Genomic DNA, 17,516 nt, shown 5'->3' with positions numbered 1-17,516 from the left:
GATTATCTTTTCCAGTAACTGGTCAGCAAACGTGCAAATCCACCTTAATTGAGCAGAAGGCAATTCTACCAGAAAAGCAGGGAGGGGAGAAGAACTGAATACACATTCATGAGAGAGATGCAGTATATACTGGGATACAGAATGGGCTATAATCCAGCCTCCTTCCTCAGCATTGGTAGTTTCAGTGTATAGGAATGTCCATGAGAGGTCTGGATTCTTTTACTTACATTTTAATTTCTACTATGGATTAGTTTAGAGTTTTTTTTTTAAATCTTGGTTTTATTTAAATAACCTCTATAACAAGAGCACAATTTACTTGCAAACTCAACTGATTCGTGGATTACTGTTTGGAATTACAAGGAAACTGGAGTTGGAGCTGTCAGGGGTGCTGAAACTAGCGCGTATCTTACATCCTGTCTTTTCTCGGTGTAGCCTTTCTTGTCTTCTGTTATTTTGATGATTTTAATTCTACTACCTCTTACAGCAAACAATGGCCCGTACCAGGTGCATCTTAACAGCTGTGTCGGGATTTTATTTCTGGGAAGCAGCACTTTTGCTCAGGTACAAATCTCTCTTTTAACAAAGCTGCAATATTATGTAAATCCACAAGTTGATGTTTGTAAATCTCTTGTTTCTTTAAATATATAATTGTATCATAACACTCAAATGGGTATTTGTTTTAAGTTACATTACAACGTTATGACTTGCTGTGAGTTATTTTTTCTGAGAATAAGCCAAATTTCTATGAGGATACACATTTTCTAAGAAACTTGGGAAATTAACGTGTATATATACTTTATGCAAGACACATGGAACAATATAAGGTTATTTAATGTAAGGAAATATTGCAGTATTTAAAAAACAAAAATTAACGAGTTCAAAAGTAACAGTAAAGAATAAGAGCTTTTTAGAAAAAAATATTTCCTATTAGTGACATCAAAACAATAGTATTTCAATCTGTATAATATATATATATAATATATATATATATATATATATATATATATATATATATATATATATATATGTATATATATATATATATATATATATGTGTGTGTGTGTGTGCATATGTATATATCTATATATATATATATATATATATATATATAAATATAAATATATAAATATATATATATATATATATGGATTGTTGTTTGTCTGAAGACGGGGGTAAAACCCCAAAATGTTACTACTGCACACAGTAAATGGGGATGGAATAAAAGACCTGGAGAGTGCTTGTACTTTTGATAGACTATATATATATATATATATATATATATATATATATATATATATATATATATATATATATACATATATAGATACATATCAAATAGATTATGCATGCACTAGTAAATGTCACAGTGCATATTGCAATTTAGCTGAAAGGAGTAATTTATATTATAAATGGGTGTATGAAATCAATATCTTGACCATCCTTGATTAAGAGAGCACTTAGCTGAAGATTTAAAAAAAATGCAAACCAATTTGTTTAATTAGGTAAGATCATTTTACTGTGTCTATGGTTTGTGTTACAATTTAATACTAAAATTTATTTCATATCTTGTTTTCTTCAAAAAAAAATTAAATACTTTTCAGTGGGTAGAAAAGCATGGACTCCTAAGTCAATTTTACATTTTACATTGAGTTATCTGTATTATTGTAATATTATGTATTACTGTTTTGATGGTAAGGCTTTAGTTTATTTTGAGAAAAATTGCAAAATAACTTTCTTAGATTCTAAAATAAGAAAAACAATATGAAGTAATATTTGCTGATAATGGGATATGCAATTTCTACTTTTTGTCAAGGTTGTTATACTTTTTGGTTACATACAATTCTTCAATATTTTAAAGCCACAATCTATATTTGCATAGTGACATAACATTTTGAGATTGCTTTGTTCACACCAGATGTTTTTTTTTTTTTTCTTTAGGGAGATTTTATTTAAATAATGCTATCCAGAAATGGTTATGAATAATTAATGGGCCATGAATTAATGCCCCAGTGGTCCTATAATCTCATTTTGTAACAGAAGTAAGAAGGTAATACAGATTGTTCAAGGTCACAAACAGCTTCTAGTCTAAAGCCAAAGTTTCTAGCTTATATTTTTTTAATTTAGCCACAGGGCTAGATCCAATATTGTCAATGTCATTTCATGTGGAGACTATAACACTCAGTCTCAATTTATGTGTTGTAGCTATGTTTCTGTGTTAATGTGTTTCAGAATGAAATGATGTATTGCTAAAGACATCTCACTTTACAGTCTATACACGTCTTTGGAACAAATGTAAAATATAACTGTTGGTTAGAAACACTTATTACTTTGTGTAATCAAAAACAATCTGTCATTTTTAAATTAAATTTTTAAGTAAGGGTTTTTTGTTATTATTTATTTTGATAAATACTACACTTAGTAAATGACTGAATCAAATTTCTAGATGTGCCATTATTTATAAAATAGTGCATAGTCTGTAGGTTCCAATATGCTGTAAAATCTATTAGTATACTGTGCTCCACATTATATGTTAGACAAAAATGATAATAAATCTTGTACAACTTCATGATCTTTTACTACCAATTCCTGTAGTAAACATAAATTAGAAAAATCTCAATCTATAGATACATTTTACAACACAGGGAAAACAATAAAGGATACGCTGACATTGGGAAAGGACATTGCATAATGTAAGTTCAATAACTGCATCGGACACTCTGTATGAATAAAATATTGTTAAATGTCACTTGGAGTTATTATCTTTGCACAGTTGGTTTATATTTTTAAGTAGACTGGGGTTATTACATTTATTGGAAGAAAGCAAAGGTACCTTATTTGTTAAAACACACATTCTTTACAAGTATAATATGATGTGAATCAAAAATAATTTGCATTAAATATGTTTAAATGATTGTTTGTTAGCTATTATTGGGATCAAACAACATATTGTTTCCCTTTATTTCAAGAATGGGCTTTTTATAATCAGTGCAAAGGTAACTTGTTGGTAACTCAAATATTAGTAAATAAGCAGTTAAAGGGATACTAAACCCAAATTCTTTATTTCATTATTCAGATAGCGCATGCAATTTTAAAGGGACAGTATACTCTGAAATTGAACCGTCAAAATTACACGTGCAACATGTATTTAACATAAGTTTCATTCATCAAAGTGTAAAACAAAAAGTTTTTATCCTATATATTTTATTGTCAAACTTTTACCCCTTGTGTATTCACTGTCCGCCTCTATGACCGCCGCTTTTTTAAAATTTATTTCAAGAATTTGCAATCAACCTATAGGGCGCCATGTACTAAGGCGTCAATTTTTTCGCACAGACCGTATCGAAATAACCCGCCGGCATTCGCACCAGATCGCAGGTTGGTACATACGAGAAGCAGATCGTGAGTGAATTTTGACGCGGAAGTACAGACGGACGGTCACTTCGAAGCTTAGTACATGGCGCCCATAGTGGTGATATCTGTTGCGCTATGTACCTGCTATGCGAATGCGTGCACGATGACTTCATCTGCTTCTGGTTTCCTCTATTCCTAGTTATGCGCATGCCCAAAATCATAGGTTCACTTCAAGCAATCTATGCTTCCAAGCGTGAGCGAGCTTCAGTGGGAGGAAAAATGGGCATCACATAATTTGCATGTGGGAAGTACAGAGTCAGTCTATACCGCCCACATTTGAGATGCCGTGAAGGTGTTGGAGAACGGACGTTGAGTAACGGTTAGGCTGCAATAATTATTAGTTCATAAAACATATTAGAAATTTTTTTTTTTTTCAAAATGAACAATGCGGTTCTAATGTAAGGATATAGAGGAGGTTAACGTTAGCTTTTACAACGTCTGAATATACTGACCCTTTAAGCAACTTTCTAATTTATTCCTATTATCAATTTTTCTTCGTTCTCTTGGTATCTTTAGTTAAAAAGTAGGACTGTAAAGCTTAGGAGCCAGTCCATTTTAGGTTCAGCAAACTGGATATCGCTTGCTTATTGGTGGCTACATTTAGCAAACCAATAAGCAAGCATAACCCAGGTTCTGAACCAATAATGGGTCGTCTCCTAAGCTTTACTTTCCTGCTTTTGAAATAAAGATAGCAAGAAAATAAAGACAAATTTATAATAGGAGTAAATCAGAAAGTTGCTTAAAATTGCATGCTCTATCTGAATCATTAAAGAAAAAAATTGGGTTTAGTTTCCCTTTAACTAGTTTTGTATAAATAATAAAGTAAAAAGGTATCTGCATTTACATATCATGGGGCTTCATTTAAAGACCATTTAAGTGCATTAAATATACATTATTATATATGTAACCTACTTGCTATATGCTATTACAACTGGTCTCACATTTATAAAGAAGGCTATTTTGGGCCCTCATTCCAGCCCACTTGAATTTACTGCACAAAACTTTATATTCAATTTCAGTGTGTGTGTGGGTGGGGGGGGGGGGGGTTGGCTTCCTTTTTTGGGAGTCAAATCCATTAGAAGTTCCACCGTGTGATTACAAATATAATTGGAAAATCTGATTTTCTTACCATTGAATTGGATAAATATACAAAAAAATATAAGAAACCAGATTTGTTTATGATTTTTAGACATCTACAAATCAAAATATACACAGTCTTGTTAAAGTAAAGCAAAGAGCCTTATTGGTTCCAAATCAATTATTAATGAATAATATGTTTAAATACATTTTTATGTCTAACGATTATAACAGAGTTTGCATGATGTGCATCTATTCAAGAACCACATAATAAACCAGAATTTCAGAAGGAATGAAATGGACATAGATTTAAAAACTTCAAGAAACCCCATACAAAGCTCTTCGCACAGCTCTGCTAATGAAATGAGTCTGACCCTTTAAATAGTATACACATTATTAGGGAGAAAAACTTCTTATATACATGTTTTTTGCTGCTTTCAAATGTACACAACATTTTAAAATCCGTGCCTATTTTGTTAAAGTAGCACCTAGCAAATTTACTAATTTATCTGCAAGACTCTGTCTCTGGAGTTTATAAGTTTTTGATCTCAGACCTCCCCCAAAGAGTAGTTACTCAAGTCTAAATAGAACTTTAGTTTGAGAGTGAAACCAAATTTTATTTTAAAGTGAAGGTAAACTTTGATGAATGAAAGCCCGTTTTTTAAAAATACTATTAAAAACATGTGTACTTTCATTCATCAAAGTTTACAAACCAGCCGTTTTGATTAAAAACTTACCTTTTTTTCTTTTCACAGCCAGAGCAGCTTCCCCCTCCTGGAAATCCTCTCTTCACACGTCAGTAATGACTAATCCGGCTTCCTCCAATCACAGCAATGACTACCCTGGGGGGAAAGCCATGATTGGAGGAAGCCGGATTAGTCATTGCTGACGTGTGAAGAGAGGATTTCCAGGAGGGGGAAGCTGCTCTGGCTGTGAAAAGAAAAAAAAGTTAAGTTTTTAATCAAAACAGCTGATTTGTAACATTTGATGAATCAAAGTGCCCCTGTTCTTAATAGTATTTTTAAAAAAACGGGCTTAAAGAATATTTTTGTTGAGCTTACCAGATCAGGACATTTTGTATTTTACTGTTAGCAAATTTGACATTTGATTTTAAAAATGTTTCTGCATTTTTTGCTCATACAGCAAGATCAGAGCATGTGTATGTAGTGCTAAATTAATTGTGAATTTGTATTTCCTTTAAACCTTATATTTTTCATTTTTCTATATAATAGTGTATTTAAGACACAAATGAAGTAACGTATCTTTTGTTTTAAATGTTTTTTTGTTTTGTTTGTTAATGTATTGCAATGCCCCTCAAAACTAACCTGACACACATAAGACCAACAGCGAAAACCCAAAAATAGTTATAAATATTTTACATTCTAATGTTCTTCACATAGAAGAAAATGTTCTATTCACTTTTAAATATATACTTTTATATATATATATATATAGATAGATAGATAGATAGATAGATAGATATAGATATATATCTCTCTGATGTTTGTTTTGTAAAATATATATATATATATATATATATACACACACACACATATATTATATATATATATATATATATATATATATGTGTGTGTGTGTGTGTGTGTATATACATATATATGAATATATATAGGTACATGTAGTAGACATGTGCACCGCTAAAAAATTCGGTTTGTTTTCGGTTCGGATCGATTCGGACTTTTCGAATTTCGTTTCGGATCGAATCTGATTCGGCAAAATTTGAATAAATTCGTTTCGGATTTATTCGGATCCGAATAAATTCGTTTCGGATTTATTCGGATTCGGCTGAATTCGGTTCTATTCCGTTCCGAAATTCGGTATGTTTTTAGTACACTAACACCCATAAACTACCTATGAACCACTAAACCGAGGCCCCCCCACATCGCAAACCCTATAATAACATTATTTAACCCCTAATCTGCCGATCGGATATCGCCGCCGCCTACATTATAGCTATTAACCCCTAATCTGCTGTCCCTAACACCGCCGACCCCTACATTATAGTTATTAACCCCTAATCTGCCTCCCCCAACGTCGCCGCAATCTAACTACAAGTATTAACCCCTAATCTGCCGACCCGATATCGCCGCCGCCTACATTATAACTATTAACCCCTAATCTGCTGTCCCTAACACCGCCGACCCCTACATTATAGTTATTAACCCCTAATCTGCCTCCCCCAACGTCGCCGCAATCTAACTACAAGTATTAACCCCTAATCTGCCGACCCGATATCGCCGCCGCCTACATTATAGCTATTAACCCCTAATCTGCTGTCCCTAACACCGCCGACCCCTACATTATAGTTATTAACCCCTAATCTGCCCCCCCCAACGTCGCCGCAATCTAACTACAAGTATTAACCCCTAATCTGCCGACCCGATATCGCCGCCGCCTACATTATAACTATTAACCCCTAATCTGCTGTCCCTAACACCGCCGACCCCTACATTATAGTTATTAACCCCTAATCTGCCTCCCCCCAACGTCGCCACAATCTAACTACAAGTATTAACCCCTAATCTGCCGACCGCAAATCGCCGCCACTATAATAAATGTATTAACCCCTAAACCGCCGCACTCCCGCCTCGCAAACACTATAATACATTTTATTAACCCCTAATCTGCCCTCCCTAACATCGCCGCCACCTACCTACAATTATTAACCCCTAATCTCCCGCCCCCATCGTCGCCGCTACTATAATAAGGTTATTAACCCCTAAACCTAAATCTAACCCTAACACTAACACCCCCTAACTTAAATATAATTTAAATAAAACGAAATAAATTTACTATAGTTAAATAAATGAATCCTATTTAAAACTAAAGACTTACCTGTAAAATAAACCCTAAGATAGCTGCAATATAACTAATAGTTACATTGTAGCTATTTTAGGATTTATATGTATTTTACAGGCAACTTTGTATTTATTTTAACTAGGTACAATAGTTATTAAATAGTTAATAACTATTTAATAACTACCTAGCTAAAATAAATACAAATTTCCCTGTAAAATAAATCCTAACCTAAGTTACAATTACACCTAACACTACACTATCATTAAATTAACTAAATAAATTAATCATATTTAAAACAAAATACTTACCTGTAAAATAAACCCTAATATAGCTGCAATATAAATAATAATTACATTGTAGCTATTTTAGCATTTATATTTATTTTACAGGCAACTTTGTATTTATTTTAACTAGGTACAATAGCTATTAAATAGATATTGACTATTTAATAGCTACCTAGTTAAAATAATTACAAAATTACCTGTAAAATAAATCCTAACCTAAGTTACAATTAAACCTAACACTACACTGTCATTAAATAAATTAACTACAAGTACCTACAATTATCTACAATTAAATAAACTAAAGTACAAACCCCCCCCACTAAATTACAAAAAAAAAACAAACACTAAATTACAAAAAATAAAAAATATTACAAGAATTTCAAACTAATTACACCTAATCTAAGCCCCCTAATAAAATAACAAAGCCCCCCAAAATAAAAAAAATGCCCTACCCTATACTAAATTACAAAAGTTAACAGCTCTATTACCTTACCAGCCCTGAACAGGGCCCTTTGCGGGGCATGCCCCAAAGAAAACAGCTCTTTTGCCTGTAAAAAAAAAACACAATCCCCCCCCACATTACAACCCACCACCCACATACCCCTACTCTAACCCAAACCCCCCTTAAATAAACCTAACACTACCCCCCTGAAGATCTCCCTACCTTGAGTCGTGTTCACCCAGCCGGGCCGAAGTCTTCATCCGATGGGGCAGAAGAGGACATCCAGACCGGCAGAAGTCTTCATCCAAGCGGGGCAAGAAGAGGTCTTCCATCCATCATACAAGTACCAAAATACAAACAAACACTAAATTACAAAAAATAATAAAATATTACAATAATTTTAAACTAATTACACCTAATCTAAGCCCCCTACTAGCTATTAATATAGCTTCAATATAACTAATAGTTACATTGTAGCTATTTTAGGATTTATATTTATTTTACAGGCAACTTTGTATTTATTTTAACTAGGTACAATAGCTATTAAATAGTTAATAACTATTTAATAACTACCTAGCTAAAATAAATACAAATTTACCTGTAAAATAAATCATAACCTAAGTTACAATTACACCTAACATTACACTATCATTAAATTTACTAAATAAATGAATCCTATATAAAACTAAAGACTTACCTGTAAAATAAACCCTAATATAGCTGCAATATAACTAATAGTTACATTGTAGCTATTTTAGCATTTATATTTATTGTACAGGCAACTTTGTATTCATTTTAACTAGGTTCAATAGCTATTAAATAGATACTGACTATTTAATAGCTACCTAGTTAAAATAATTACAAAATTACCTGAAAAAAAATCCTAACCTAAGTTACAATTAAACCTAACACTACACTATCATTAAATAAATTAACTACAAGTACCTACAATTAAATACAATTAAAAAAACTAAACTAAAGTGCAAACCCCCGCCCACTAAATTACAAAAAATAAAAAAAATATTACAAGAATTTTAAACTAATTACACCTAATCTAAGCCCCCTAATAAAATAACAAAGCCCCCCAAAATAAAAAAAATGCCCTACCCTATACTAAATTACAAAAGTTAACAGCTCTATTACCTTACCAGCCCTGAACAGGGCCCTTTGCGGGGCATGCCCCAAAGAAAACAGCTCTTTTGCCTGTAAAAAAAAAACACAATCCCCCCCCCCACATTACAACCCACCACCCACATACCCCTACTCTAACCCAAACCCCCCTTAAATAAACCTAACACTACCCCCCTGAAGATCTCCCTACCTTGAGTCGTGTTCACCCAGCCGGGCCGAAGTCTTCATCCGATGGGGCAGAAGAGGACATCCAGACCGGCAGAAGTCTTCATCCAAGCGGGGCAAGAAGAGGTCTTCCATCCATCAGAAAAGTACAAAAAAACAAACAAACAAACACTAAATTAGCAAAAATAATAAAATATTACAATAATTTTAAACTAATTACACCTAATCTAAGCCCCCTACTAGCTATTAATATAGCTACAATATAACTAATAGTTACATTGTAGCTATTTTAGGATTTATATTTATTTTACAGGCAACTTTGTATTTATTTTAACTAGGTACAATAGCTATTAAATAGTTAATAACTACCTAGCTAAAATAAATACAAATTTACCTGTAAAATAAACCCTAACCTAAGTTACAATTACACCTAACACTACACTGTCATTAAATTAACTAAATAAATTAATCCTATATAAAACTAAATACTTACCTGTAAAATAAACCCTAATATAGCTACAATATAACTAATAGTTACATTGTAGCTATTTTAGCATTTATATTTATTTTACAGGCAACTTTGTATTTATTTTAACTAGGTACAATAGCTATTAAATAGATATTTACTGTTTAATAGCTACCTAGTTAAAATAATTACAAAATTACCAGTAAAATAAATCCTAACCTAAGTTACTATTAAACCTAACACTACACTATCATTAAATAAATTAACTACAAGTACCTACAATTAAATACAATGAAATAAACTAAACTAAAGTACAAAAAAAACAAACACTAAATTACAAAAAATAAAAAAAATTACAAGAATTTTAAACTAATTACACCTAATCTAAGCCCCCTAATAAAATAACAAAGCCCCCCAAAATAAAAAAATGCCCTACCCTATACTAAATTACAAAAGTAATCAGCTCTATTACCTTACCAGCCCTTAAAAGGGCCTTTTGCGGGGGCATGCCCCAAAGAAAACAGCTCTTTTGCCTGTAAAAAAAAACACAATACCCCCCCCCCCACATTACAACCCACCACCCACATACCCCTACTCTAACCCAAACCCCCCTTAAATAAACCTAACACTACCCCCCTGAAGATCTCTCTACCGTGTCTTCACCCAGCGGGCCGAAGTCTTCATCCGATCGGGCAGAAGAGGACATCCAGACCGGCAGAAGTCTTCATCCAAGCGGGGCAAGAAGAGGTCTTCCATCCATCAGAAGTCTTGATCCAGGCGGCATCTTCTCTGTTCATCCATCCGGAGCGGAGCGGCAGCATCCTGAAGACATCCCACGCAGAGCATCCTCTTCTTTCTTGATCCGACGACTAGGTGACTGTACCTTTAAGTGACGTCATCCAAGATGGCGTCCGCCGAATTCCGATTGGCTGATAGGATTCTATCAGCCAATCGGAATTAAGTTAAAAAAATCTGATTGGCTGATTGAATCAGCCAATCAGATTCAAGTTCAATCCGATTGGCTGATCCAATCAGCCAATCAGATTGAGCTCGCATTTTATTGGCTGATCGGAACAGCCAATAGAATGCGAGGTCAATCTGATTGGCTGATTCCATCAGCCAATCGGATTGAACTTGAATCTGATTGGCTGATTGAATCAGCCAATCAGATTTTTCCTACCTTAATTCCGATTGGCTGATAGAATCCTATCAGCCAATCGGAATTCAAGGGACGCCATCTTGGATGACGTCACTTAAAGGTACAGTCACCTAGTCGTCGGATCAAGAAAGAAGAGGATGCTCTGCGTGGGATGTCTTCAGGATGCTGCCGCTCCGCTCCGGATGGATGAACAGAGAAGATGCCGCCTGGATCAAGACTTCTGATGGATGGAAGACCTCTTCTTGCCCCGCTTGGATGAAGACTTCTGCCGGTCTGGATGTCCTCTTCTGCCCGATTGGATGAAGACTTCGGCCCGCTGGGTGAAGACACGGTAGAGAGATCTTCAGGGGGGTAGTGTTAGGTTTATTTAAGGGGGGTTTGGGTTAGAGTAGGGGTATGTGGGTGGTGGGTTGTAATGTGGGGGGGGTATTGTGTTTTTTTTTACAGGCAAAAGAGCTGTTTTCTTTGGGGCATGCCCCGCAAAAGGCCCTGTTCAGGGCTGGTAAGGTAATAGAGCTGATTACTTTTGTAATTTAGTATAGGGTAGGGCATTTTTTTATTTTGGGGGGCTTTGTTATTTTATTAGGGGGCTTAGATTAGGTGTAATTAGTTTAAAATTCTTGTATTTTTTTTTATTTTTTGTAATTTAGTGTTTGTTTTTTTTTGTACTTTAGTTTAGTTTATTTCATTGTATTTAATTGTAGGTACTTGTAGTTAATTTATTTAATGATAGTGTAGTGTTAGGTTTAATAGTAACTTAGGTTAGGATTTATTTTACAGGTAATTTTGTAATTATTTTAACTAGGTAGCTATTAATTAGTCAATAACTATGTAATAGCTATTGTACCTAGTTAAAATAAATACAAAGTTGCCTGTAAAATAAATATAAATGCTAAAATAGCTACAATGTAACTATTAGTTATATTGTAGCTATATTAGGGTTTATTTTACAGGTAAGTATTTAGTTTTATATAGGATTAATTTATTTAGTTAATTTAATGACAGTGTAGTGTTAGGTGTAATTGTAACTTAGGTTAGGGTTTATTTTACAGGTAAATTTGTATTTATTTTAGCTAGGTAGTTATTAACTATTTAATAGCTATTGTACCTAGTTAAAATAAATACAAAGTTGCCTGTAAAATAAATATAAATCCTAAAATAGCTACAATGTAACTATTAGTTATATTGTAGCTATATTAATAGCTAGTAGGGGGCTTAGATTAGGTGTAATTAGTTTAAAATTATTGTAATATTTTATTATTTTTGCTAATTTAGTGTTTGTTTGTTTTTTTGTACTTTTCTGATGGATGGAAGACCTCTTCTTGCCCCGCTTGGATGAAGACTTCTGCCGGTCTGGATGTCCTCTTCTGCCCCATCGGATGAAGACTTCGGCCCGGCTGGGTGAACACGACTCAAGGTAGGGAGATCTTCAGGGGGGTAGTGTTAGGTTTATTTAAGGGGGGTTTGGGTTAGAGTAGGGGTATGTGGGTGGTGGGTTGTAATGTGGGGGGGGGGATTGTGGGTTTTTTTTACAGGCAAAAGAGCTGTTTTCTTTGGGGCATGCCCCGCAAAGGGCCCTGTTCAGGGCTGGTAAGGTAATAGAGCTGTTAACTTTTGTAATTTAGTATAGGTTAGGGCATTTTTTTTATTTTGGGGGGCTTTGTTATTTTATTAGGGGGCTTAGATTAGGTGTAATTAGTTTAAAATTCTTGTAATATTTTTTTTATTTTTTGTAATTTAGTGGGCGGGGGTTTGTACTTTAGTTTAGTTTTTTTAATTGTATTTAATTGTAGGTACTTGTAGTTAATTTATTTAATGATAGTGTAGTGTTAGGTTTAATTGTAACTTAGGTTAGGATTTATTTTACAGGTAATTTTGTAATTATTTTAACTAGGTAGCTATTAAATAGTCAGTATCTATTTAATAGCTATTGAACCTAGTTAAAATGAATACAAAGTTGCCTGTACAATAAATATAAATGCTAAAATAGCTACAATGTAACTATTAGTTATATTGCAGCTATATTAGGGTTTATTTTACAGGTAAGTCTTTAGTTTTATATAGGATTCATTTATTTAGTTAATTTAATGATAGTGTAGTGTTAGGTGTAATTGTAACTTAGGTTATGATTTATTTTACAGGTAAATTTGTATTTATTTTAGCTAGGTAGTTATTAAATAGTTATTAACTATTTAATAACTATTGTACCTAGTTAAAATAAATACAAAGTTGCCTGTAAAATACATATAAATCCTAAAATAGCTACAATGTAACTATTAGTTATATTGAAGCTATATTAATAGCTAGTAGGGGGCTTAGATTAGGTGTAATTAGTTTAAAATTATTGTAATATTTTATTATTTTTGGTAATTTAGTGTTTGTTTGTATTTTGGTACTTGTATGATGGATGGAAGACCTCTTCTTGCCCCGCTTGGATGAAGACTTCTGCCGGTCTGGATGTCCTCTTCTGCCCCATTGGATGAAGACTTCTGCCGGTCTGGATGTCCTCTTCTGCCCCATTGGATGAAGACTTCGTCCCGGCTGGGTGAACACGACTCAAGGTAGGGAGATCTTCAGGGGGGTAGTGTTAGGTTTATTTAAGGGGGGTTTGGGTTAGAGTAGGGGTATGTGGGTGGTGGGTTGTAATGTGGGGGGGGGATTGTGTTTTTTTTTTACAGGCAAAAGAGCTGTTTTCTTTGAGGCATGCCCCGCAAAGGGCCCTGTTCAGGGCTGGTAAGGTAATAGAGCTGTTAACTTTTGTAATTTAGTATAGGGTAGGGCATTTTTTTTTATTTTGGGGGGCTTTGTTATTTTATTAGGGGGCTTAGATTAGGTGTAATTAGTTTAAAATTCTTGTAATATTTTTTTATTTTTTGTAATTTAGTGTTTGTTTTTTTTTGTAATTTAGTGGGGGGGTTTTGTACTTTAGTTTATTTAATTGTAGATAATTGTAGGTACTTGTAGTTAATTTATTTAATGACAGTGTAGTGTTAGGTTTAATTGTAACTTAGGTTAGGATTTATTTTACAGGTAATTTTGTAATTATTTTAACTAGGTAGCTATTAATTAGTCAATAACTATTTAATAGCTTTTGTACCTAGTTAAAATAAATACAAAGTTGCCTGTAAAATAAATATAAATGCTAAAATAGCTACAATGTAACTATTAGTTATATTGCAGCTATCTTAGGGTTTATTTTACAGGTAAGTATTTAGTTTTAAATAGGAATCATTTATTTAGTTAATTTAATGATAGTGTAGTGTTAGGTGTTAGTGTAACTTAGGTTAGGATTTATTTTACAGGTAAATTTGTATTTATTTTAACTAGGTAGCTATTAAATAGTTATTAACTATTTAATAACTATTGTACCTAGTTAAAATAAATACAAAGTTGCCTGTAAAATAAAAATAAATCCTAAAATAGCTACAATGTAACTATTAGTTATATTGCAGCTATCTTAGGGTTTATTTTACAGGTAAGTCTTTAGTTTTAAATAGGATTCATTTATTTAACTATAGTAAACTTATTTTGTTTTATTTAAATTATATTTAAGTTAGGGGGTGTTAGTGTTAGGGTTAGATTTAGGTTTAGGGGTTAATAACCTTATTATAGTAGCGGCGACGATGGGGGCGGGAGATTAGGGGTTAATAATTGTAGGTAGGTGGCGGCGATGTTAGGGAGGGCAGATTAGGGGTTAATAAAATGTATTATAGTGTTTGCGAGGCGGGAGTGCGGCGGTTTAGGGGTTAATACATTTATTATAGTGGCGGCGATTTGCGGTCGGCAGATTAGGGGTTAATACTTGTAGTTAGATTGTGGCGACGTTGGGGGGAGGCAGATTAGGGGTTAATAACTATAATGTAGGGGTCGGCGGTGTTAGGGACAGCAGATTAGGGGTTAATAGTTATAATTTTAGGTTGCGGCGATATCAGGTCGGCAGATTAGGGGTTAATACTTGTAGTTAGGATTGCGGCGACGTTGGGGGGGGCAGATTAGGGGTTAATAACTATAATGTAGGGGTCGGCGGTGTTAGGGACAGCAGATTAGGGGTTAATAGTTATAATGTAGGCGGCGGCGATATCGGGTCGGCAGATTAGGGGTTAATACTTGTAGTTAGATTGCGGCGACGTTGGGGGGGCAGATTAGGGGTTAATAACTATAATGTAGGAGTCGGCGGTGTTAGGGACAGCAGATTAGGGGTTAATAGTTATAATGTAGGTGGCGGCGATATTCGGTCGGCAGATTAGGGGTTAATAAAATAATGCAGGTGTCAGCGATAGCGGAGGCAGCAGATTAGGGGTTAATTAGTGTTAGATTAGGGTTGTTTAGAGACTCGGGGTACATGTTAGGGTGTTAGGTGCAGACTTAGTGTTTCCCCATAGGAAACAATGGGGCTGCGGTGTTAGTTTTTTTTCAGCCGAAACTCCCATTGTTTCCTATGGGGAAATGCCGAATTTTACCGAGCTAATTCGGATTTATTCGGAGATACGGCAGCTATTTCGGATTCATTCGGTAGATTCGGAAGTATTTTAATTCGGAAATCCGAATCGATCCGAATCTCCGAATTTACCGAATTTACCGAATTTCCGAATTAATCCGAAACGAACCGCACATGTCTAACATGTAGTAATATCTATTTAAAAATACATAGAACATTTGCCTATATCTGGGGAAAATTGGAATGTAAAACACATTATTAAAATTTAATATTGATTAAAAATGACACATAAGTGAATATATGTATATACATGGTACATATGTGTTTATATATATAATAATTTAATATTTATATGAACAATTTTTATTAGATAGTGCATATATCAGTGTAAATGTATATTTTAATGTATTTATGTTGTGTTTAATGGAACTTTTAATTTAGTTCTAACCCTTTATGAAAAGACTTAGACATGCTAACCTGGCAAGCACATGCGGTCACGTTTACTTTTAATTTGTAATACATGCACAAGGTAATGCTGCCACGATAGTTCAATATCACGTGTGGGGTAATGTTAGTGTGCCACTTGTAATACACCCAAATATTTTTAAAATGCCATATTAATAACACTGTTCCTCAATCCTTTATTCAACTACTGTTTACACTTTCTAACGCCTGTCCAGAATTGCTCCCATCCTGGCTGAGACCTCCCTAAATCACTTGTTTTGCACACCTGGACATACTCTACTTCAGACTTACTTGATTCTACCATTAAATGGCCCAGACTCTGCCCCCAGGCCACAGAGTTATTGGTTTATGAATGTTTATGTTGGAAGTTATGCAAGAGGTCTCACAAAGCATTAGCATGTAGGCTAAGGAAGAGATGTCAGTGAGTATTTTTAAATTTTACTCTCAGATATCATTGTTTTCCTTCAGAGCTTTAAATCTGCAAGAATGTTTGGTTAGTATCAGCTTCTGAACACTTGTATATGTTAAAACATAAGTAAAAATTAATACTAATACTATGAATAATAAAAATATTAATAATAATAATAAAAAACTAAAAGTGCCTGCAAAGTTGCATTTAGATTAGTATTTTTAGCAGTACTATGTGTCGCTATGTTAACACTGTCTGTTCTTTCAAAGCGCTGCTTTAGACAAGTCATATTTCTTTCTAAGGGAATCCACATGATGAAACACTAAACATTCTGTCTAGTTTTGGGTAAATCCCATGAGAACTGCAATCAGAGATCTCTGCTGAGCTTCCAAGCTATTCTTTTACATATTAAATGGCTTTTAAGGAATCTGAAACACTGTGTCAGTTTTAGCCATCTTGAGAGAGTTTTAAAGACCTTGCCATGTTTAAAGAGAAGGGAAGTATATATACATTCCTTTCTTTTCATTACTTAAAAAAAATAAAAATAACCTGCTACTGGTCACAGCTATATGTTTGGCAAATAGTGGAGTGGCGCTCTATAATTAGCATGAGCGCAATATAGCAATATCCTACTCTCTTGTACTCTCTTACAAGTTGAAAGTAAATGCAACTGCAAAAATGCAAACTACATTTGCACTCGTCGTTTTAGCGTGACTGAAGACCTCCCGTAAGGGTTAGGGCTAAATTAAAAGTTGCACCAAACACAACATAAATACATTAAAATAAAGTGTAACACTCATATATACACTAATAAAAATTGTTCATATAAATTTTAATTAAAGAGTTTTATAAGAGTTAAAAGGTATATGTTATATGACAAGGTGTTTAAATGGAAATGGCTAATATATATATATATAGGTCTAACGCAGTGTGGGGATAGTGTGGGAATGGTAGATGTTATTTTTCAAGAATTGATTTCACCTATAGATGGGACTTTATTATTAGGATTCACCAGAAGTTCACTTCAATTATCTTCAAAAGCAAATTATATTTTTTCACACTGAGTAACCCACCACTGACTTGGATTATTTATTTGGTTTTGACTTTATACTATTTTTTACTATTTTTATAGTTTTCTTTTACATTTTTTTCTCACATCATTTGGAAATTTTGGATTTGTCACACACATACACGGGTTCATCACTGTCAATAAAGACTTATCATTTTCTATATGAGACTTATTGAACA

At 33.7% G+C, this 17,516-nt stretch overlaps 1 protein-coding gene across 1 annotated transcript in view; it reads left to right on the top strand.

Annotated features, from left to right (window-relative positions):
• The first annotated feature begins 490 nt into the window (after window positions 1–490).
• GLRA3 (glycine receptor alpha 3) overlaps window positions 491–17,516 on the top strand; it is a 450,097-nt gene continuing 433,071 nt past the window's right edge. Inside the window, exon 1 of the mRNA XM_053703842.1 lies at window positions 491–561. Within this exon, the coding sequence (XP_053559817.1) occupies window positions 491–561 (71 nt within the window). The remainder of the gene's footprint in view (window positions 562–17,516) is intronic.

This window comes from Bombina bombina, chromosome 2, assembly GCF_027579735.1.
Source record: "Bombina bombina isolate aBomBom1 chromosome 2, aBomBom1.pri, whole genome shotgun sequence".
NCBI classification, from domain to species: Eukaryota; Metazoa; Chordata; class Amphibia; order Anura; family Bombinatoridae; genus Bombina; species Bombina bombina.
This window is presented reverse-complemented; position numbering and strand designations above follow the sequence as displayed.